The 23,299-nt window shown below is 39.6% G+C and overlaps 2 protein-coding genes across 5 annotated transcripts in view; one reads left to right on the top strand and one right to left on the bottom strand.

Moving 5' to 3' along the window:
* Window positions 1-2,055: 2,055 nt before the first annotated feature.
* Window positions 2,056-7,714, bottom strand: LOC103985657 (AT-hook motif nuclear-localized protein 9). Of its 3 annotated transcripts, XM_065184102.1 has the most exons (7): window positions 7,610-7,714; window positions 7,248-7,502; window positions 6,596-7,171; window positions 5,889-5,956; window positions 4,954-5,085; window positions 2,908-3,069; window positions 2,056-2,558 (listed from the first exon to the last, which is right to left on the bottom strand). In XM_065184102.1, exons 3-7 carry the CDS (start codon window positions 7,053-7,055, stop codon window positions 2,325-2,327), a joined length of 1,056 nt encoding a protein of 351 aa, XP_065040174.1. In that variant the 5' UTR covers window positions 7,056-7,171; window positions 7,248-7,502; window positions 7,610-7,714; the 3' UTR covers window positions 2,056-2,324. The 3 variants fall into 3 exon arrangements, with proteins under 3 accessions (XP_065040174.1, XP_065040175.1, XP_009401697.2); XM_065184103.1 differs by having other exon boundaries at window positions 2,056-2,465; window positions 7,248-7,698; XM_009403422.3 differs by having other exon boundaries at window positions 7,248-7,695.
* Window positions 7,715-22,819: 15,105 nt separating this feature from the next.
* LOC103985658 (5-amino-6-(5-phospho-D-ribitylamino)uracil phosphatase, chloroplastic-like) overlaps window positions 22,820-23,299 on the top strand; it is a 1,742-nt gene continuing 1,262 nt past the window's right edge. The window contains exons 1-2 of one of the 2 annotated variants that reach the window (XM_009403423.3): window positions 22,820-22,947; window positions 23,167-23,299. The exon at window positions 23,167-23,299 is cut by the window's right edge and continues 1,262 nt beyond it. The gene's annotated coding sequence lies outside the window, so the exon portion shown is untranslated. Of the gene's footprint in view, window positions 22,948-22,994; window positions 23,070-23,166 lie in introns of those variants that run through there. The other variant, XM_018825999.2, reaches the window with a different exon arrangement.

Genomic DNA, 23,299 nt, shown 5'->3' with positions numbered 1-23,299 from the left:
AAATTATTTTTCTGCTCTATTAATAAATAATAATTTATTAATAACTAGAAGCCTAGTTTATAATTTTAGATCTAATATCTATTGTTTTTTAAAACCTTTGATGACTCTGTCTTTTAAACCTAAAAAGTTTAGTGGGACAGATTTTTTAGGTGGCTTGAACAACTAGAAGCCTAGTTTATAATTTTAGGTCTAATATCTACTGTAAGAAAACTACCCTCTAAGTCTTCTGATTTTGGTAAATCTCCTAAAGAGACTGAATTCCTTTGTGGATTCAAAAATCCTTTGCTACTTTTCATATAACCTATATGAGATATATAGAAAAATATGAAACTCAAGTTTTACAAGATAAATACAATTTGAAGGTGCTATTAGGTTCAATGCTTCTGATTTTAATAACTTTAAGATGGTAGACTATTTACCTATTAATGATTCAATTCACATCTTTTAGAACCCAATTCATGAAATTCATAGGAGCAGAACTAACTTTAGTGAATTATACCAAATTTCATACCTTTCAGATAGACTATTTTCATCTTGGTCTAAATTTTAATCAAGAGATTTAAAGCTCTCAAACTCTCATATCAATTATTTAAACCATAAGAATAGATGACAAATACTGACAAAGAGAGACTCGAGAAAATCAATGTGAGTCAGGATCAACATGATCAAATCCTAAATCTAATTTAAATACCATGGAAATTTCAACCCGAATGAAGGTTATTTTAGGTGTATGAAAACATTAAAGCATATATTGGGTTTTTTTTAGGATTTGTGATTTTTCAAACATATTTTAAGATTGTGTTTTGAATTCTATATGTATCATTTTTTATGTTTGATTAAAAAGTTTTAGCTTCCCCTTGCATCAATAATTTGCTAGCTTAGCTTGGCATGTTGCTGATCATAAAGAAGAGTCAGTCACAAGATGGTTGTTTCATCTGGCATGGGCTCATTGCCAACACAATGCTACGTTGTCAAACCCACCCCTGCACGAAATCATCTTGGTATAGCTCCAGCATTTGCTACTAAATCCTTTGTTAGATTTACGTGACAATGATTGCATGACTATTCAAATCGTCTTAGATCTCTGGCTTTTGAATATTCCAATGAAAGAAAGCACTTCAGATAATTGATCTTTAGATGAGAAATTTTATTTTATGTACGTAAAATACGGTTTTGCTTAGCTTTTTTGCGTATTACAGAATGAATCCTTTCGATTCGACCCAGCTTCTCTGGATATGCTGCTATAAGCAGCAAGCTCGAGTCATACTGGCTCACAATTTCCATAGACTTGCCATCGTTTTTTCTATTGGCATATTTTGTTTCTTACACAGCCAAGCACATAATTATACCTGTCGTTTGTGTGGCAGAATGCCAATTCTCTTGTTCGACAATATCTGCAGTGCATTGGTTCTGAGAAATATGAAGCTGTGTGATATTATGTGTAGGAGTCTTCAAACATCGATGCTGGTTTACCATTAATTAAGGACGTTGACAACCACTCCAGTAGCTCGGTCGTTCTATGGATCTCGGGCTACTCTGTCTTGCTTGTTGAGCAAGTGCCTGCAGATGGCAGTATCAGATCACAGGAAAATTTTGATGTAGCATACTGCCCGTATAGAAGTTGCTTAGAGGTCCATCATAAAACCCATCAGATTTGCTATAATCCCATCCTGTTTTTGTTGTTTACGCAGCTGGTTTTACATCTAGTTTCTTCCTGTTACATGGAGAAAAAAGGAACCAAAATCTCATCCTGAGACACACATTACAGACAAGTCCAACATAAATTCTTGTTTGTTAAGCTTTCTGAAAACAAATTTGGCTTAATACACGGGAACTGCACAGAAACAAGTGTATATTAACACAATTTATGTTTGCTTTGCCTTGTATATTAACACAATTTCACGTTTCAGAAAGCCTGTCCAATCAATTTCAAAAAGTCAAACAGATGACAAAGGTGCATCATCATCATCATCATCAGAAATAGCTACTTAAGCTGGAAAGTCTCTTTCGACAACACATTGACAGCACAGACCCAATCCATCACAAGTAGCAGCATGACAAAGCATAACATGTCATTGCCAGTTTAAGCAGATACACAGCCCAGATTCTTTGAATACAGAAGTTTTAAGTCAAAAAAACAAATACTTCTGGCAAGCATCAGAGGGGTGATATCTGGAGGTCGTAGCATGTTAGAATAAGATAGATTAAACAGGCAAATAATGTGAGTTCTGCAGGTCTCATGGAATGTTGCTACCTGTGGTTGTTCAAGTCACTACTTGATGACCCATATAAACACCATTTTGACTTGAGTAAACAATTACAAGCTATCCTCGTGTCAAGTCGATATCAATGTGGGCATTCCTTATATCCAACTGCCTCGAACCGGGCCATCCCGCCATGACCGGAGAAGGGGTAAGATTTTGACTGGTAAGCGCACTGTATGGAGTACTTTGCTTATCCCCAACCTGATGAAGTTCAGATTCAGCACCTGTTTCATTGCTGACTTTTGCTTTGTTCTTTGCTTTTGATCCAGCATAAATAAAGCTTCCTACAATTACCTTTACAAAGGTGCAGATTATACAACAGATAAGTAACTGACATTGGAGTAAGAACAGTGTACCGAGAAAAAGAAGATAAAAATTAGAGTTCAATTGCAGAGGTATCCATGTGATTAAAGATTTGAAAACACTTTTTATTCTTTTTTTCCATTTTAATCTCTCGGTAAGCGAAAAGCAAATTTAGAGGTACAGCAGTGAAAAAATGTGGTTGCAACACTGTATGCCTTATATGTTGGCAAAGCTAACCTAGGAATGGATCAGTATGAGATGAGCTTCAAATACCACCAAGAACACACATGGACAGACAACACCAACACTTGAGAATGTTATTAAGGATTACAGCAGTTACCTGTACAGGGGTTGCAGCTATGAGCAGCCCTGCCACACCACCGCCAATTACCCGGCCATCAGGACTCGAAAGTGAAATGCTCAGTCCACCAGTTCTGCTACGGGATCCACCATTGTCAGTCAGCATGTACGAGCCAGACAAGCAGAGTATTTCGAAACGGCCCTGGTCAAGTTCAAAATTCTGCATAAGCTAAATAGCATGAACTCAGGAAAATGTGGAGATCAACAACTTAGCTAAAGTTCCCCTGTACCTTTTTTTTACAACCTAAACACATTATGATCATATTGCAAGGCAAAACTAAAATTGCATGTTGGAAACAGAGAATACAACAAGCTTCAAAAGCACAAAGCAAACACATGTGGTGTTGTAGAAAGAAACTTCATTAACCTCCAAATGGCCATCAATCTAAGATCTCATTTAGGAAAATTTTGTGATGACAGTGGGCAAAAACAACATGTTAGTAGCATTACACTATTGCAGTTTCAACCGATTTTATTAAGAATAAGAATCTCTTGTTAATTATAGTATAACTATCCAACTTAAGTTCACTAAATGCTGAATTTCTTCCATATTCGATTTCCTATTTTTCTTGCATTATTCTTCAACTTCATAAAAGCATTGAATTTGAAAAGGAGGGAACAATAAATAAAAGGGAGGGCAGGTAACTCGAGATATTAAGGTGAACATGCAATTAGGGTTTGCACAAGTCAAGACCATTTGCATCATAAGAAAGTAACTGGTAGCTCAGATATTGACCTACTTAAACATTGGAAAGATTTAGAGGTGTCAAGTGTCACTTTTGTCATAAATCAGTCGCTTTCCTTATGAGACTTGGGCCTTGAATTGTTGAGACTAGACGAAGATACAGCTATATCAACTTGCACATAAAAGCAAAGGGCCAGCTTGTGCATATAGCCATGCTATACTATTTTACCTTCCGGTGGGCTTTTTCCAGGTTGTTAATTAATTAATACAATATATCAATCTCAACCACAGTTTAATAATTTGCCGCTTAGAGGTAACGATATTAATGTTAAGGTTGTTTTCCAGTAAAGAGCCATGCAAACATCTAAATAAATCCTTCTCATCTGACCCTGAGTAAATCTTAGGAGTTAAAATGAATTGATGGAGCAGACACTTGGGATGGCACTGGATATACTAATTGGCTAATAGTGCACCTTTTTTTCTTCTACCAGTGAATGTTGTTTTTCACAAACGGATGGGCAGAATCAAAACTATTTACCAGTAATATTTCGAAAGACTGAGGTCTTTCGAAATTAAAATTAAAATAAATGTGCCAAATAAAATTAAATAAATGTTTCCTTTTATTTCCCTGGGTATTCAAGTTTAACTTCTCTAGATCATATCAATATTTAGTACCATTCTTCTTTTTAAGAGTATAATTGAAGAATAGAGATCATAACATAATCACAAAATATTATCTTATGTCATACAACAGAAGCCATCCCATTAACTCTCATTTTCAAGCTGCAGTATCAAAAGAAAAGTACTGTTACGAGAACTACCTTCATTGATGACATAGATAACTGGTCAAAAATATCTTGCAAATGAAAGCACTGAGGTTCTTGGAATTATTACAAGTCAGGTGAGTCTCTTAGAAAGGAAAGGATAATAATACTTTTAACAAGCCATTTGTAACAAAATCATCAAGTTACACCAGATCCTGTCGTTAGAGCATAAACTGGTATAGGTTCTTTTCTTTCCAGAATTATGTATAAAATTCACAATTTGTTCTTGTAGTACTCAAAGCACTTCATCTCTATCACCCAATTTAAACAGCAACCGACACAGATTATTCACTCAGTAAATTGAACTTACATTTGAGGACAAAAGCATATCCACTATCAAAAACTTTTGAACATTTCTAATTTCAACTACAAGATATGCACACTATCAGTACTTTTGTAAAATGCGTCTTCCAAGTTTAAGTCATATAAGCAAACCACAACAGTGCTTAAAAAAATATTAGAATTGATATAAAAAGTGACATAAATGCTCCAGGAAAAAAAATTAAAAGAACTTAACCTCATAAGTGACTGTGCCGCCAGAAGTTGCAGATTGCCGAAGGGTCACAGCAGACACAGCACCATTTGCTGAGAGGATACAGACAGCCCTTGGTCCCTGCTGTGAAAATGACATAATTTTTGCAGCAATGTCCTGCATAAGAACAATTAATATAAATATCATAACCATGTACCACCATGTCTGTTGAACAAGGGAAAAAATATCACAGAGGACTATGCTACACATAAAAGCAGATATGAAAATGCTTCAACATAAATCAAGCTAAATTCACAGAGCTTAATACTTGAACCTAACAACAGTGGCAAGTAAAGTACAAAACTTCCATTCATTAGTCAGGGATGTCAGTGGGTTGGCTTTTTTAAAGTACTAGTGCCTGACTGACCTTTTTAAGCTATATTAGTTACTCAAGTTTCAAATGGGTATTAGCATAAGAACAAAATAACCGAGTCAAGTATTCAATGAGTTTAGGTTATCTATGTAACTAGCTGGGCCTTGGTTCAAATATGGTAAATTTTGTGTGCACCTACCATTCTCAGTCCTAGATAATAGGTCAGGCTCTTCTGGTTACTCACACCTACCTGACCTGCTTAAGCCAAATTAGTGTAACCATTAATTGGATGGAATGGGTACAAGGAAGAAAAACACATACTCAATACTCAAGTTGGGTTTGGGTACCTAAAGTAGATGACATTACCACAACATGCTTCAGATTTAGGGTATAAAAAGTTGCACATAAACATAAGCAGACAATAACTATTTCACCAGTCCACAGGAAACAAAAATCATTAAACAATGTTTGTCTTGATTCAAATAAGCAATGTGTTTCAACAAGCACAAATAATGGAATTATCTGCGGTTTTGGGAATTAACTAGGAAGTCAAATCATAACCAATAGATCCAAAGTCCATTTTAAAAAAGATCAATAAAATTCATACCTCTCCTTCTGCAATTGTTATGACATGTGGTGTAAAACCCATTCCAGCTGAACCGGCAACCCATTCACCTTTCGAAAGGCAGCAAGCAAAGAAGGTTTTAGATGCTAATCTGGCAGTTCAAGTGGCATATAAAGATAAACCACTTAAAAATAAACCCAAACCAATGTTCTAGAAAGTATAGTTAATGAGCATCCCTTAACTTATGAACCATTAGAATGATTGCACGATTATTTAAACTCAAAGAATTCTTCATACAATTTTTACAGCAATTAAATAATAGAAAACATTCCCTCATGCCCAACAAAAAGCTATTATAATATTCTTGAACCTGACAGTATCCACCATAACCAATTAGTTCCTGAGACGGAAGGAAAAGAGCGATAACTTATTTAAGTAGAGACGACATGGTGATCTCCCTGATCACAGACACAGCGCCTTAAATAATTTATCTTTTGAAGCAGCTACAAATATACGGCAATGGTATTAGATTCCTTTCGTTGCTGCAATTAAGATTCTCATACGTACTAGCACTGGTAATAGAACCATGAATCTCCAAAAGCTCAAAGCTCAAATTGAAATGATTCATACTTCATATCAGACAAAAGTAGCATTGCATCTTTCGGCTCATCCAACAAAGAGGCACTGGACATAAGAAGGTAGCGAGCTTCTTTCGCAAACGAAAGCCAAAAGAGAGATCTTTAACCCACCCAATGATGCTAACTGCTGCTTCCTTCCAGTGCCGGGCGGCCGCCCTCTTCCCCGCTTCTGCGCAGGAGCGCCAGACCCTGACCCAGTCACTGTGTCTGGAGGAGCGGACGACGAAATAGGCGAGAGAGCCAGAGCTACACTCCCGTCTGGCCCATACTTTCTCGGCCTTCCCCTCTTCCTCTTTACCGGCTCCACCTGGCTGCCTCCTTCGCCCTGGCCACCACCTCCGCCGCCGCCGTGGGATGAGACCGCTGGCGGAGACTCCACCTGAAACGCTGCTGAACTAACCCCGGAGGACGGCACGGCCAGACTCGAGCCGGGGTTTAGCATCGACCGAACCCCGGGCTGCGTCGCTCCATGCAGCCCAGGCTGCGAACCAGCACCGGGACCAGGAATTCCTCTATGCGCCATATAATACGAGGATGGGCCGGAGATGGCCATGGCATCTCTCCCGTCCATGCAGGAGCTGTCCCTCCCTCTCTCGACACTGTAAACGCGAAAAACCTACCCGAACCACCCAAGATCCGAATTTTAGGGCTCGGATCAGGAGGAGGAGCCCCGAAGTCGATGCCTAGCTGAAAAGACAGAGAAGCGGTAGAGATAAGCAGTGGCAAAGGTCATTTCAGCTTCATCCAACTAGCAAAACCCCACCTTTATCTCTTTTCCACTCTTTTATCTCTCCTCTTCTCTTCTTTAACGCAGAAAACGCCAACACACGGTGCAGAGAAAGCGAGAGGCTCGAAAGCTTCCTTCTTTCGCAAGAATGGGAGACCCTAGGCTCGGAGCGGATTGGTGGACGGGTCCAGATAAGGAAACCGTGCAGTTAAATCCCCGGACGATTACTCGGAAACCCTAGCTTCTTGAACTTCCCTCTCCTCCTCTTCTCCTCTAACCGTGCAAATGTTTCTAGAGAAAGAAAGGGGTCAGCGGGAGAAGCAGAAGACAGAGCTCAGAGTCATAAATGAGGGAGAGAAATCAAGGAGAACGGAAGTAGGAAACAGCTGCCGTCTTACTATTCTTGCTCATTCTCGCGTCTCAAGAGTGCAGAAAGAGAGAGAAGCGGGGAGGAGAGAGAGAGACTGTGCGGAGTACGGTAGATACGGTGCTGATAGGATAATTACAAAACCAGCTTTTATTTAAGAACACAAAATACAAATTAAATAAATATATAAAAAAAGACGAATTTTCATAAAATCCCCTAAGTTTAAATTTTTTCCATCGAGTACTGCTGAAAGCTTCTCAAAAAATATCTCTACCATGTAAAATATTTTATATGTTACCTCATCCAAATCATTGTCACCTCCTTTTCTATATGTCATTTTTACCATCTTGCATCATTTTTAGACCAAGAGACCCACCCGAACAAAAAAGATGATGAATAACGAAGAATATTTATATACAGAGAAAAGTTTGGGGAGCGATCGATGAGGCTAATTCATATACGAAGATCTAAGTGATTAAGAAAGGGAAGGAAGACGATCGATAAGATCTATTCACTTGGAGTCATATATGACTATGAGAGGGGAGGAGGACGATCAATAAAACTTACTTACATACGTGAAAAGAGATCGTCGATGAGGTCAACTCGAGTACTAATGTACAAATGATCAAGGGAAGGATTAGCCAATGGAGCCATCCCTTATGAACATAAGGAGGGGGAGAAAGAAAGAGGGGAATCAACAAGGTTAAATTACATATAGAGTAATCGATCGGACAAAAGAGAGATTTCAGTAATCCAAGAGTGATGGTTTATAAAGGTAGGATGATCATTTAAAAAATATATATTATCTAATTTTTTTAAATTAGAACGTTCTTATAAAAATCTAAAATTGATTTTTTTTTCCGAGAAATTGCCCAAGACAGTGAGCGATATTATCCGAAGGAACGAACCTGAGATGATTGGCTCTCTCCGAGGCAGCAGACTCCCGCCGCCTCTGGGACCCACCAGCTTTAATGTACGCGAGGGGACTGGAGCGGTGGCCCGTCTCTTTGGGCCCCGCCAGCTAAGGTCCACCTCGATGTAATCTAAGCAATCAAATTGCATGGATAAAGCGGTGCCTGCGGATGTCATATCAACCGTCCAACTCCATCCTTTTGCAGATCTTAAGGCAGATGGAGAGCCAAGATCGAATGCATTCACAAGCTTTCTGCGCCGTCCGTCGTGTTGAGAGGGTGCTCCGTCGGCTCAGCAAAACTTTTACTACCGATGAACAAAATACCGACGAAATTACCTGTCATGCCTTGAGTGGGTCCCACGACTATCCATCCACTCGCGAGGCCGGTATTGCGGCTCTCGAAGCTGGGTGGCGAGGGCATCGCCGAGGGCGACGAGGCGAGGCCACCCGAGCCGTCCGATGCGGGACGGACGGGCCAGGGAAGCGGCGCCGAGCCAGCCACGCCGATCCGAGTCCCGACCCGGCGCGAAGCGTCGAGCTCTCCCAGTGTTCCGAGTTCGGAGCGCCCACAGAGAGGCTTAAATGGGGGCGTCGGGGCCTGCGTCATCGCTTGCAGCGACTCGGTGGGGGCGAGACCGGCGCAGCTTTTGCAGCGCAACATGACGCGGGGAGTCTCGGCGTCTGTGTCGCCTCTGCCTCACGGGCTCCAGAAGTCCACCAACACAGCCACAGTACGCTTCCAGTTTCAGCCCCACCTTCCCTCGATGCCGATCATATCATGCAGCCAAACTTACATTTAACTCCAAAATATCTTGAGCTTTAGCATACATAAGTCGGATTATGATTCTGAGTAAGAGTATAATTGAGAGAAATCCCATGAGAAGTTTTAGGACACGAGATATTATCATCCATAGTCTAAAGTAAGATTTCTGTAAGAACAAATCTAGATTTTTGTCAGGAAAAGAGGCTGCAGTCGTAGCTTTATAACTTATTGGTTCAGAACTGAGATAAAAAGAATCAAATTCAGTTTAAGATATTAAGATACAGATGTTGAAGTCAACTTTTGACGAGGAATGCTTGGAACAGCAGCATAAATATTATTATGTAATATTATAGGATTAAAGCATGCTCCCAAACAGCTGCTGAACTGTCTCTTAAAGACAGTAAAGGTTTCACAATCAACGGTTTCACATAATCCATTAAGGTTTATATTATTTGCTAAGAACTCAGTGGCTTTAAAGCATATCTAATAGTTTTATATTAAGGTATAAATAGTTTTATATTATTTTCTATGAAATACATCATGTCTTCTAGTTGACTAAATAGTTACATATTCAGTTGCAGATTAGATCCTCCAAATCTGATTACATTTTGCAAGGCAGGAAAAAAAAATCACCATCTTTTGATACCCACTTCATTTTTTGAGTTCTAAGAGGTAACAGACTGGTAAGGGTGATTGTTCCTGACTAAACCAGAAGACCTTATTAGTAACAGACATCAAGTATATATATATATATATATATATATAAAGAGTCAAACAAGAGTGCAACTTCTGCCACTTGTTGGCCAATTTGGCAGGCAGGTTGTGCTTAGAAGATCATCTGGTGGAACCACCACTCCCTTCCCTTTTGGATAAACATGAATGGAAACATTCATGGTGAAGATGACCAGAGAGAAGCAACCTCCCCAAAACAAAGTGTGAGATTGGGCAGATAATGATAGGGTCCCTTTATTTAAATCTTTTTCACATTAATTTTGATAAAAAAATTATGATGATTGTTATATAACAACCTACCTTTATTTAGGTTTGATATACATAAATATTTACAAATGTATAAGGGGTTATACTTTCCTTTTGTTGGGCATGTTTGCACTTCTACCTATTGCTTCATTGTGAGAAAGCACTGTGTTGGAATCTAGCAAATGAGATCAATTGGCCTGTCCACATGATTGCAGCATTGTGTTGTTTCATGTCTTAATCTTGAAGGTGATGCAAATGCAAAAGAAATTATTGTTTCTTGTTCATTGTTACTTTTACAAGCACCTTTCAATAATTAGAATAAGACATGCAGAATTTATGATGCAGAAGAGTCACAGCACATCATGTTCAAAGTAAAGATGAACTGTGTTGCGGTAAGCAACTTGGGAGCCGTGGCCTCAGGGTCGACCCGGCTCGGTTTGGGTCCGGACGACAGGGATCTCCTGGGGCGTGTCTCGAGCCCGCAAGGTTGGTCCGGTGCGATGGTCCGATCAGGACGGGGTCACCGTCTCCTCCGGGCAAGGGCTCGTCGTCCGCGCGTCCGACGGGGACCCTCGGCTTCGCACCTGCACAAAGGTCGGGTCGGGAAGCTCGACTCGACCCCTCCAACGATCAACTTAGAGGAAGATGTGGAGGGGGTTTCGGATGAAGAAGTGTCTGTATGTATCTCGCCCTTCTGTCTCCCCTTTTCCATTTAGGATGCAAGAGTATTTATAGGAGAGTTTGGTGTTACTTGACGTGCCCGCCTGCAGGAGGCAAGCTGATAGCGTCTGACATGGGGGTTGGCGTGGCGTGAAGAACCGAGCCTGAGTAGGTGTTAATGCACCTCGGCCAGTGTTCCGGTTCGATTGACCAAGTGTAGTCGCGTCGATCTACACGTGAGGCGTCGGCTGACGTCAGTCGAGTCTTATCGTAATTACTATCCATATCATATTCCCCCCGGAAAGAATCTATGCGTCGGACGTTGTAACGGGAGTCCGAGGCATGGCTTTAGCTTTTAGACGGGCTGGCCGCGCAGGCACGGTCTCGGGGAGCATGGAACCGAGGAGCACAACGCAGGCGGGTTAGCCGCGCAGGTGTGATCTCGGGAAGCATGGAGTCGAGGAGCCGAGGAGCAAGACGCAAGCGGGCAAGCCGCGCAGGCGGGCTGGCCGCGCAGGTGTGTCTTAGGGAGAATGGAGCCGAGGAGCACGACGCAGGCGTGCTGGCCGCGCAGGTGTGGTCTTGGTGCATAGGGTCGAGGAGCCGAGGAACACAACGCAAGCGGGCAAGCCATGCAGGTGTGTCTCGGGGAGAATGGAGCCGAGGAGCACGACGCAGGCGGGCTGGCCAGGCGAGTCTCGGGGGGTATGGAACCGAGGAGTCGAGGAACACAACGCAAGCGGGCAAGCTGCGCAGGTGTGTCTCGGGGAGAATGGAGCCGAGGAGCATGACGCAGGCGGGTTGGCCACGCAGGTGTGTCTCGGGGAGCATGGGGCCGAGGAGCACGATGCAGGCGGGCTGGCCACGCAGGTGTATCTTGGGAACATGGAGCCGAGGAGCACGACGCAGGCAGGCTGGTCGTGCAGGTGTGTCTTAGGGAGCATGGGGCCGAGGAGCCGAGGAACACAACGTAAACGGGCAAGCCGCGCAGGTGTGTCTCGGGGAGAATGGAGCCGAGGAGCACGACACAGGCGTGCTAGCTGCGCAGGTGTGTCTCGGGAAGATGACGTCGAGGAGCATGACACAGGCGGGCTGGCCGTGTAGGTGTGTCTCGGGAACATGGAGTCGAGGAGCACGACGCAAGTGGGCTAGCCGCGTAGGTGTGTCTCGGGAACATGGAGACGAGGAGCACGACGCAAGCGGGATGGCCGAGCAGGTGTGTCTCGGGAACATGGAGCCGAGGAGCACGACGCAAGCGGGCTGGCCGAGCAGGTGTGTCTCGGAGAGCATGGGGCCAAGGAGCACGACGCAGGCGGGTAGGCCGCGCAGGTGTGGTCTCGGGCATCATGCTACCGAGGAGCACGACGCAGGCGGGCTAGCCGCGCAGGTGTGATCTCGGGAAGCATGGAGCCGAGGAACACGACGCAGGCGGGCTAACTGCGCAGGTGTGTCTCGGAGAGCATGGGGCCGAGGAGCACGACGCAGGCGGGCAGGCCGCGCATGTGTGGTCTCGGGCATCATGCTGCCGAGGAGCACGACGCAGGCGGGCTGGCCGAGAAGGTGTGTCTCGAAAATATGGGGCCGAGGAGCACGACGCAGGCGGGCAAGCCGCGCAGGTGTGATCTCGGGCATAATGTGGTCGAGGAGCACGATGCAAGCAGGCAGACAACGTAGGCGTGGTCTCGAGCGTCATGCGGTTGAGTAGCACGACGCAGGTGGGCAGGCCGCGCAGGTGGGCAGGCCGCGCAGGCGTGGTCTCGGGCAACAGGCCGCCCTAAGGGGGGCTCGGCAGTCTATGTCCAAGGGATCAGGCAAAGGCCGAAGGATGTGACTCGAGCGGGCAGGCCACGCTGAGGTGGACTCGGGCAGTCTATGTCCGAGGGATTAGGCAAAGGCCGAAGGATGTGACTTGGGCGGGCAGGCCGCGCTGAGGTGGACTAGGGCAGTCCATGGCCGAGGGACGTGGCTCGGGCCAAGGGACTCGACTCAGGCGGGCAAGCCGCGCTGAGGTGGACTAGGGAAGTCCATGGCCGAGGGACATGGCTCGGGCCGAGGGACACGACTCAGGTGGGCAAGCCGCGCTAAGGTTGACTAGGGCAATCCATAGCCGAGGGACATGGCTCGGTCCGAGGGACACGACTCAGGGTGGGCAAGCCGCGCTAAGGTGGACTAGGGCAATCCATGGCCGAGGGACATGGCTCGGGTCGAGGGACACGACTCAGGCGGGCAAGCCGCGCTGAGGTGGGCTCGGCAATCTGTGGCCGAGGGGTTTGGCAAATGCCGAGGGATGTGACTCAAGCGGGCAGGCCGCGTTGAGGTAGACTAGGCAATCTGTGGCTGAGGGATCTGGTAAAGGCCGAAGGATGACTTAGGTGGGCAAGCCACCCTGAGGTGGGCAAGCCACCCTGAGGTGGGCTCGGCAATATGTGGCCGAGGGATATGGCAAAGGCCAAAGGATGTGACTCAGGCGGGCAGGCCGCGCTGAGGTGGACTCGGCAATCTATGGCCGAGGGACGTGGCTCGGGCCGAGAGACACGACTCAGGCGGGCAAGCCACCCTAAGGTGGGCTCGGCAGTCTACGACCGAGGGACATGGCTCGGGCCGAGGGACACGACTCAAGCGGCCAAGTCGCCCTGAGGTGGGCTCGAGCAATGTGAGCCATTCGGGTGATCACCCGACATTCCGGGCCCTCCTTCTAGCGCCAAAATGTTGCGGTAAGCAACCTGAGAGTCGTGGCCTCGGGGCCAACGCGGCTCGGTTCGGGTCCGGACGACGGGGATCTCCCAGGGTGTGCCTCGATCCCGCGAGTCCGGTGCGATGGTTCGATTGGGACGGGGTCGCCGTCTCCTCCGGGCAGGGGCTCGTCGTCTGCGCGTCTAGCGGGGACCCTCAGCTTCACACCTGCACAAAGGTCGGGTCGGGAAGCTCGACCCGACCCCTCCGATGATCAAGTTAGAGGAAGATGTGGAGGGGGTTTTGGATGAAGAAGTGTTTGTGTGTATCTCGCCCTTCTGTCTCCACCCTTCTGTCTCTGCTTTTCCGTTTAGGATGCAAGGGTATTTATAGGAGAGTTTGGTGTTACTTGATGTGCCCGCCTGCAGGAGGCATGCTGATAGCGTCTGACATGGGGGTTGGCGTGGCGTGAAGAACCTAGCCTGAGTATGTGTTAATGCGCCTCGGCCAGTGTTCTGATTCGGTTGACCGAGTACAGTCGCGTCGATCTAGGCGTGAGGCGTCGGCTGACGTCAGTCGAGTCTTATCGTAATTACTATCCATATCAAACTGCACACATATCTGCATGTGCAAATGACTGCCTCTATGATGAGTTCTGAGATCATATGCCCATTAGATAAGGAAGAAAGTGAAGCTAAGAGTAGGAGAGTATTGTTGACATCAACCCTCGAAGGATGATTCTATGGCCGCTACATATGAAAGCAGACAAGAAGCATTACGAGTGGGACTCATGATGGCTGCAAAGATTGCCCACAGGAGAAGTGGCTGAGACGTCTTCCACCTGCCTATATGTCTCTTGACACTAACATCTACGCCTTATCCCATCTTCCTCGTCACCTGTCATGCCATGATTTAGTGGCCAAGTTACTGAAAAGTTCCTGACACGAGGTTTTTGGACATCGAGATGTTGTTTCCACATTCTTCTAATCGAGTAAGATACGACTGTAAATTATATCTGTCACCCATAACCTAACTGAGAAGATATATTAAAGATAATCATTAAATTTTATTCTGAGATCTTAATGAAAGGGAATATCAAAAATTTCATTTCTACACCTTAGTCCTTGATCGACTTGAATCGCAGAAACCCTATAGGACTTGACTCGATCTCTGACCCAGAGACTTAATAGTCATAGGGTGGATGTCACTGAGTCGACAGAAAGGAGCCCGAGCTCTTGCTCCTAAAGCTCGTCTTGTACTTTGGGGAGAAAAGATTCTTCCTTCTCTCACCTATAAAGAAGCAAAGCTTATTATGTTTTATATACACTTTGAGAACACAACTCTATCAATTATAATGACCTTATAGAAGGTAAGAGAAAGAGGCAAAGGGGTGTAGCTCTATGTAGGGATTGAAGGCATAATAACATCGAGGTATATGATTCGACATATGCATGCAGAATAAAGAGCCTTTTTTTTTTCAGATATAAGATAGATTAGATTTGAATCCTTCGCATTAATATTTTCGTATTAAGATTTATTTTCTAACAATTGGTATCCAGATCATAAGTTAATGAAATCTAATTATCTTAAATCATAAAAAAAGTTTAGATCATATTAATCTTTTAAATTATTATTTTAATATCGGATTAACGTTGTTTTTCAATTAATCTAACGTTCGATTGGTAAGTCTACCCCTCCGTGCTCATTGTGTGCTTGCAAACGATGCAACGCGGGTGAAACTATGTTAGAAAGCCATGCTTGTTTGAACCGCGGACTTCTGTCAGCAGCATTTTGTCATTGAAGGTGCGACGATTGGTCGACAGTCGCTGCAGTGGGGTGCGACGGCCTGCTGCATGTGGTGGGGTCATCGCTGCTGTCGGAGGCAGCCCAGCGATCGGTCGACGACCTACTGTGGTCGCTGGCCCGGCCATGGGCAGCGGCTGCTTTGGGTCGTAGCGTTGCTGCATGCGGCGGCGCTATGACGGGCGACGGTCTCCTATGGCTACTCTGCTGGTGTGCGGCGCCCCTGCTGTGGGCGACTGCCGACAACGGCTCGAGCGTCACGGTAGTAGGACCCCGACCGCTGATGTGTGCCGGCACTGGCGGCTATGAAGTTTAGGCAGCAGTAGACAGTGGTACGGGTCAGGAAACCGGTAGCCATATCGGTGAAGGATCTGCTTTGGGTTTCAGCGTCGATGCGGGCGTCGCATTGAGGAACCGGCCACAATTGACCATGCAACGGCGGCGATCGATGGGATGTGGCACGTGACGATCATACGACGGAGTGGCCGCGGTGACGAGATTGCTGCGCGGCAGCGGACGACGGTCCCTTATAAGGATGCGCCGCAATGTAGGAAGTTGTCGGACGGCCACGGAGAGCGTGCGTGGCCGGTGGCTGGCAGGAGCGTCAGCGGAAGCCGGTTGTGGAACACATCAAAAACTGCTGCAGATACCGGAGGGCCTTGGGATTTACGGTTTCCACTCCACCCAAAGTCAATTTTACCCCTTCTAATTATATCCTTTGGTTCCATTTTGCCAGTTTTGCCCTTCAAAATTAACTATTTTTGACTGATGTCCTCAATCATTAGAATTCCAATTTTGTCCTTATGAGTTGCCTATTTCCAAATAACATCCTTGGCCAGCAAAATTCCAATTTTACCCTTTTATGTTGCTTATTTTTAGCTAATATCCTTTATTCTTTTACCCTTCTGCTATGACATTATTCTTCCAACAGTGATAATTTAATAATAAAAAAATAATGTCATTAAATCTGATAAATAATTTTTATCAAAATTAAATGGAAAATAAATGATAGATATTTTATTATTATCCATGTGACATAATTTATTATTGTCAAATTTAATTGCTTATGTTATTTAAAAATTTTGATTATTATTATTTTAGATATTTATGTGGTTATTATAAAATATTATTATTTTTTACATGAAAGCATGATATTTATTCTTGATTGTTGCTATTATCTTATTGTGCTTATTAAAATTTATGTTTAATTATTGATTTTTTTATTAAATAAATTTTACATAATAATAGAATTAAGAATTAAATAAATATTATTTATAATTTATATCTATAGGTTTTATATGATTGGTACCCACCAAAATGGCCTAGTAGACTTATAGATGTATGTTATAATAAATGATCTATTATTTATTTTATATTTTTATTAATTTTATGATCATCAAAATAACATGAATTACACCCATAATTAAGAGATTTTGATAATCTTAAAGGAGATTCTTCTTTAATTACTTATATGGTGGGGAAGGATAATATTATTTTAGTAGCCACGTAAATTAGGATTATATACCTAAAGGTAATAACACTAAGATATACTGGTAGTATTAGCTCTTCATAATTATAGTTTTAAGTAAATAATAGATATGTCAATATTTTACTCAAGCAAGAAATGTAGATAATATCAATAATTTATCATAATTTAAAAACTAAAATCATTAATATTATTTTTATTTTATAATTTCAGTAATTCTTTCTCTTTTCTTATATACTCAAGCATCTAACATCCTAGTTTATAGTTGAGAATTAGATCTTATTATCCTGTATTGCTTATTAATATTATTATGAAACAAGTAAATGAAATAAATATTTAGAAAAGATCTAATAGATTTAATTTGATGTTCATAAGAATAATAATTACAAATAATATCAATAATTTATTAACAAATAGTATAGTGGAATACTTAAAAATTATTGAAAAGCATTTCAAGATACCTTGATGAAAAAATTAACTTCAGCTCAATATAATGATACTAGAGGAATTAAAAATTATATTCTCTATATGGTAAATAAAGTTGCTAAGCTTAATACCTTAATGTATCAATGTTGGAGTCTTTTCTTATGTAATTTACTTTTAATTCATTTTCTTCATAATTTGGGTCATTCAAGATCTATTATAATATAAATAAAAATCGATGAAACTTGAATGAATTAACTAATAAGTGTGTGGAGGAGGAATTAAGATTAAAGCAAAAAAAAATCATGATATTTTCAATGGTTCTCAAGGATCTAGTAATAAAAAAAGAAAGATAAAGTATTATCCACCAAAGAAGCTCATTGGATTTAAAAATTTTACTCAGAAAAAAAATATTCACAATAAAGTGTCACGTTTGTTTTAGAAGAAAGAATATGTGAAGAATCATTATGTTAAATATAATGCTGGGTTCAAAAACTGAGATAGAACATTTACCTTTGTATATTTTAAATCAAACATTATTGAAATCCTTTCTAATAGTTGGCAAATATATTTTGATTCTTTGACTTATATTACTAATAATTTGTATGGATTTATTTTAATTCAGAAGTTAAAAATAATTAAAAGATTTATTATTATAAAAAAATTATCTCAAAACAAACGTGGCAGTAGCAAGAACTTATTACTTACATCTCAAGAAAAATCACTTGATGATGGCTCTTAAATATACTTTTTTACATTCCTTTATTTTTTAAATATTTAGTTTTTATTTCTAAATTGGATAAATTAGGGTACATTCTTTCTTTTGGTTTTAAAAAACTTAATATTTTTATGGTTCAATAAAAGTTAGTTCTACATTCTACATAATAGCTTATATGGAATTAATTTGAATCCTGAGTTAAAAGAAACTTTGACAACTGGATATTGGAATAAAACATAGTTCCATTAATAAAAATTCCTCCATCTTGTAGCATACACATTTGGGACATATCTCCAAAGAAAAGATTGAGAGACTAGTAAAAGATATAATTTTAAAAAATCTAAACCTTGCTGTTTTTTATATGTGTATAGATTGCATTAAATGAAAGTAAACCAAACACATCAAGAAAAATATTATAAGAAGAAAAAAACTCCTTGAGATTATACAAACTAATATTTGTGAATTGCTCTACATTTTATGTTTTAGTAGAGAAAGATATTTTATTATCGACTTTTTAAGATATAAATATATATAATTGATACATGAAAAATCTTATGATGTTGACATCATTGAGGTGTACATATATGAAGTTGAGAGATAACTAAATAGAAATGCCAAAATTCTGATGTTAGATAGGGGTGATAAATTCTATGATCAATATGATGAATTAAGTCGAAATCCTTGTTCGTTTACTAAATTCTTAAAAAAAATCATTTACTAAATTCTTAAAAAAATAAGATATTTATACTCAATATTCATTATCAGAAGTGTCATATTGTTTAAAGGTACAATTATACCCTTATGGATATAGTTAGAAGTATGATGAGTTTTTTTCTTTATACCTAACTCTACGTGGAGTGAAGCTCTAAATATTGCTATATATATCTTGAATAGAGTCCCCAATAAATCAGTATAATCAACTCCATTCAGTCATGGATTGGTAAGAAATTCAATTTAAGACATTTATATATTTGAGGTTGTGTAGGAGAGATAAGAGTTTTTAACAAATATGAAAAGAAGTTAGATCAAGAACTATTTTTGGATATTTCATTAATTATCCAGAAAAATCTAAGAAGTATAGATTTTATTCTCCTAACTATAGTACAAGAATAGTTGAGTTTGATAATATAAGATTTTTGAAAAATGGTAAAACCAATAGGAGAAAAGTCATTGTTCCTCAAATTACTGAACAAATTAAGAAAAATGAATAACATGATGGTATTGAAAAACTTTTATATGATGAAAATATCATTCTTGATGAACTTGTAGAATAACCATAATCGATAGATTTTAAAGAGAAAAGAGACACATCATTTCTAATAATTATGTGGCATATATATAAGAATTAGATTATAATATAAAAATAAAAAAAATGACCATTTGATATTTTCAAAGACTTTGAATAGTAATGATTTTGTAAAATGATATGATATCATAAAAAAAGAGTTAAAATTAATGAACCAAAATGGTGTTTAGGAACTTATCGCATTATCTAATAATTATAAAAGAGTCAGTTGTAAATGAGTCTTTAAGACTAAACTGTACTCGAAAGATAATATAAAATGATATAAAGCTAAACTTGTAGCTAAAGATTTACTCGGGAAGAAAACATTGATTATAATACAATATTTTCTTTAGTTTTAAAAAATAACTCATTAAGAATTGTTATGGCCTTACTAGCTTATTATGATCTTAATTTATATTAGATGAATGTGAAAATAACTTTTCTGAAAAAAATTTAGATGAAAAAATTTATATAGAACAACTAAAAGGGTTCACAAAAAGGAAAAATATTTATATGGAGCAACTCGAAAAAAAGGAGAAAAGAAAATTTAGTTTCTAAACTTAAGAAATACCTTAAATAAGTTTCTAGATAATAATATATAAAGTTTCATGATAATATTACTTTCTTCATACTTAATAAAAATGTTATTGATCAATGTACATATCTAAAAGGTTAGTTAGAGTAAGTTTATTATTTTAGTTTTGTATATCCTACTTATTAATAGTGATCTTGGTTTATTGCACGAAATTAGGAACTTTCTCATAAAAAAAATTTATATAGTTGATATGACTGAGATAACTTATATTATTAGCATAGATAACTTATATTATTAGCAAAGAGATCAATTTCAAAAATTACTAGAACCGTCTCAAAAAAAGATATATTGACTAAGTTTTAGAAATATTGACTAAGTTTTAGAAAGATTTAATACGTAGCTTTGTTAAGTGAATGGTACACCTATAATTAAATATGAAAATTTTAATTTAAGCCAGTGTCTTAAAATGACTTGAGAAAAAAAATCAGAGGAAAGATATTTCGTACATGTGTAATTAGAAGTCTACCAAATGTTCAAATTTGGTAGTTGGAATATTAGGTAGATACTCAAGTAACCTAGGAATAGAGTATTGAAAAATAGTAAAGAAAATAATATAATATCTGTAAGGGATGAAAGATTATATGCTCATTTATATAAGGTCCAATTAACTAAAAGTGACAAGATTTTTAGAAGCTAATTAAGGGTTACCACGATAATAGGAAGTCCACTTTAAGGTATATCTTTTTTTTGTACTCGGCAGGATAACTTTTACAAAAATAATACTAAGCAATATATTATTATATCATCAAAAGTTGAATTTCTGAAATATTTTGAGGCTACAAATTAAGCATTATAGTTATAGAATTTCATCTGAAGACTTTGTATCATCGATTTAATTACCAAGTCCTTGATGATATTTTATGATAATACTATATTAATTTTTTTCAAAGAATAATAAGTGCTCAAGTCATTCCAATCACATTAAGATAAACTACTTATTTGTTAGAGGAAAAAATATAAAAACAAAAAGTATCAATTGGGAACCTCAGCACCATTTTAGTTATTATTGATTCATTAACTAAAGTCTATACATGAAGGACATATTTTTATAATGAATCTTTTTTTTAACCCATAATATATACGTGTTGAATATCAGATTTTGATAATGAAACCAATTGATAGTGTTTATTTAATATGCATTTGAGTGACGCAAGACTAGTTTCGATTAGAGGAGACAAATCGATTAAAATAGGAGGAATTAGATGCTGGGCCAGAGTAAACATGTTAAAAGATTGGACGTTGAGCTGAAGGATCGGTCAACGTGTCGATAGAAGGTTTCGGTCCATGAATTTAGGCATTAAGCCAAGAAGATTGGATATTACGCAAAGGAGATCAGATGTTATGAGAAGACAACATGCTGATTGAGCAATACATCGAAGGAGAGGACGATGCACTCAATGATCGAACAAAGCGCCGGAAGAACCAATGACATGCCGGACAACAAAGGATTCGCTTATAATCAATTATGTCTAGATTGAGTTAGTTTAGAGTATAATTGAGTTGGTTTAAAATTTAATTAGACTAACTCAATTAGGGGCTAACTAGGCCCAAGTTTGGGTTATATTGGGCCAAGTGAAAGGTCCAAACAGTGACCTAACAGATGGAACCGTCGTGGCACAATCTCTGAGATTATGTCAGGCGATGGTACCACTAGTCTGGGCAGTGGTACCGCCCAAACTCAGTCTCCGAGGCTGTCGGGCGATGGTACTGCCCAGACATAGTCTCCTAGGTAGTAGTACCACCAGACTGGGAGGTGGTACCACCGAGTGTCAGGCTACAAGCGGTGGCACCAATCGTACATTGAAGACCCAGGATGAGATATTTTTAGACTCAAAGTTTGAATCAGCTTGAGGCCTATAAATACCCCTCTCATCCCTAGTTAACATACACAAGCACAAAGAACTTAAAAGTAAGAAAATGCTGTAGAAATTACTTGAGAGATCCCCTCCTCTAGCTTAAACTTAGAATTTTGTTTAGATAGGAGTGTGTGCTTGTAAAAGGTTCTCCTAAACCTATGAAAAGGAGAAGAGTGTTATAAAAGGGTAGTTGATCTTCGTCCGTTGAAAAAAGATCATTAGTGGATGCTAGTGGCTTCGAAGGAAGAGGAATAAGTGAAGTGGATGTAGGTCACGATGACCGAACCACTATAAAATGGTTTGCATTTCTATTTTGCTGTTTATCTTTATTACAAACCGTTGTACTTCCTCATTACTTTTGCTGCACACCCTTCCATACGCTTTCAAAGTTAATATCTTTCCGAAACGGGTTTTATCGTATAAAGATTTTTCGAACCGATATGCTTTTATCCGCTACACTAATTCACCCCCTCTTTTAGTGCCAACTCGTTCCTAACAATATGATGATGCTTGTCTAAGTTGTTATTATAATTGATATTATTATTTTCATAAATAATCATAGCTTTTGCTATTCAATTTATATATATATATATATATATATATATATATATATATATTATATTTGTACTTGATAATATGATTATTTTAACCAGATAAGTTATATAAGTTATTATGAACCGTATTCGATCGGATTGATGATTTTATAGTATATAAAAGAAACTATAACACAAATGACACAAATGACATATATTAATAGATTGACTTATTATAATATTATGATATTTAATGGATATATCGATATTTTTTCTAAAAAAATATGCACGTATAAATTAATTTTTCCAAAACTTATAATCCAATCAAGTAAAATTATTTTAAAAATAAAATTTTATTTTATTATTATGATTTTGAATGCTTATTTTATATCTTCTTTAGTTTATTAAAGATAATGATTAGATTCTAATAAAAAAAATCTAAATATCAATATTTATTGATATAAAAAAATTTAGATATTGACCTTGATGGAAGAAAATATCTAAGATTCCACCCTCCCTCCCCTCTTGGGCTTATTGTGTTTTAACATGTTTGAGAACATAACTCCGTCAGTTACGATAGCCTTATCGGAAGTGGTAAGAGAGAGAGAGGCGAAGGGGGCTAACTTAAAGCACGGATTGGAGGCATCCACGTATACAATTCGACATAAGCATTGCAAATAAAGGTACTTATTCTCGATCTAAGATAGATTATGTCTAAATCCTTGGTCTTAATGTTTTCATATTACAGATTTATTTTGTGACAACCCTTATCAATCATTGATGTACTAATTCTGATCATTATTTGGTATAAGATGTTGCATTAACTATTTATCGTTTTTGATCGACACACTCAAAAGACATCTTTTTCTTCTCGCTCTGAGTCGAGACTTCTTGCAATGCAGGCTGTACGAGTCGCAGAAGGCCCATCACAGCAAGGTCGGCTTTGGACCAAGATATCAATCGGTAGCAGTTCCAGGAACTCGATTTTGATAGCCAAGTGTCGCCCTTTCCTACGTTGTTTCATGGCGAGACAGG

This window comes from Musa acuminata, chromosome BXJ1-5 (genome assembly GCF_036884655.1).
Source record: "Musa acuminata AAA Group cultivar baxijiao chromosome BXJ1-5, Cavendish_Baxijiao_AAA, whole genome shotgun sequence".
NCBI lineage: Eukaryota > Viridiplantae > Streptophyta > Magnoliopsida > Zingiberales > Musaceae > Musa > Musa acuminata.
The sequence above is the reverse complement of the archived record's forward strand: the minus strand, read 5'-3'. Positions and strand labels throughout refer to the sequence as shown.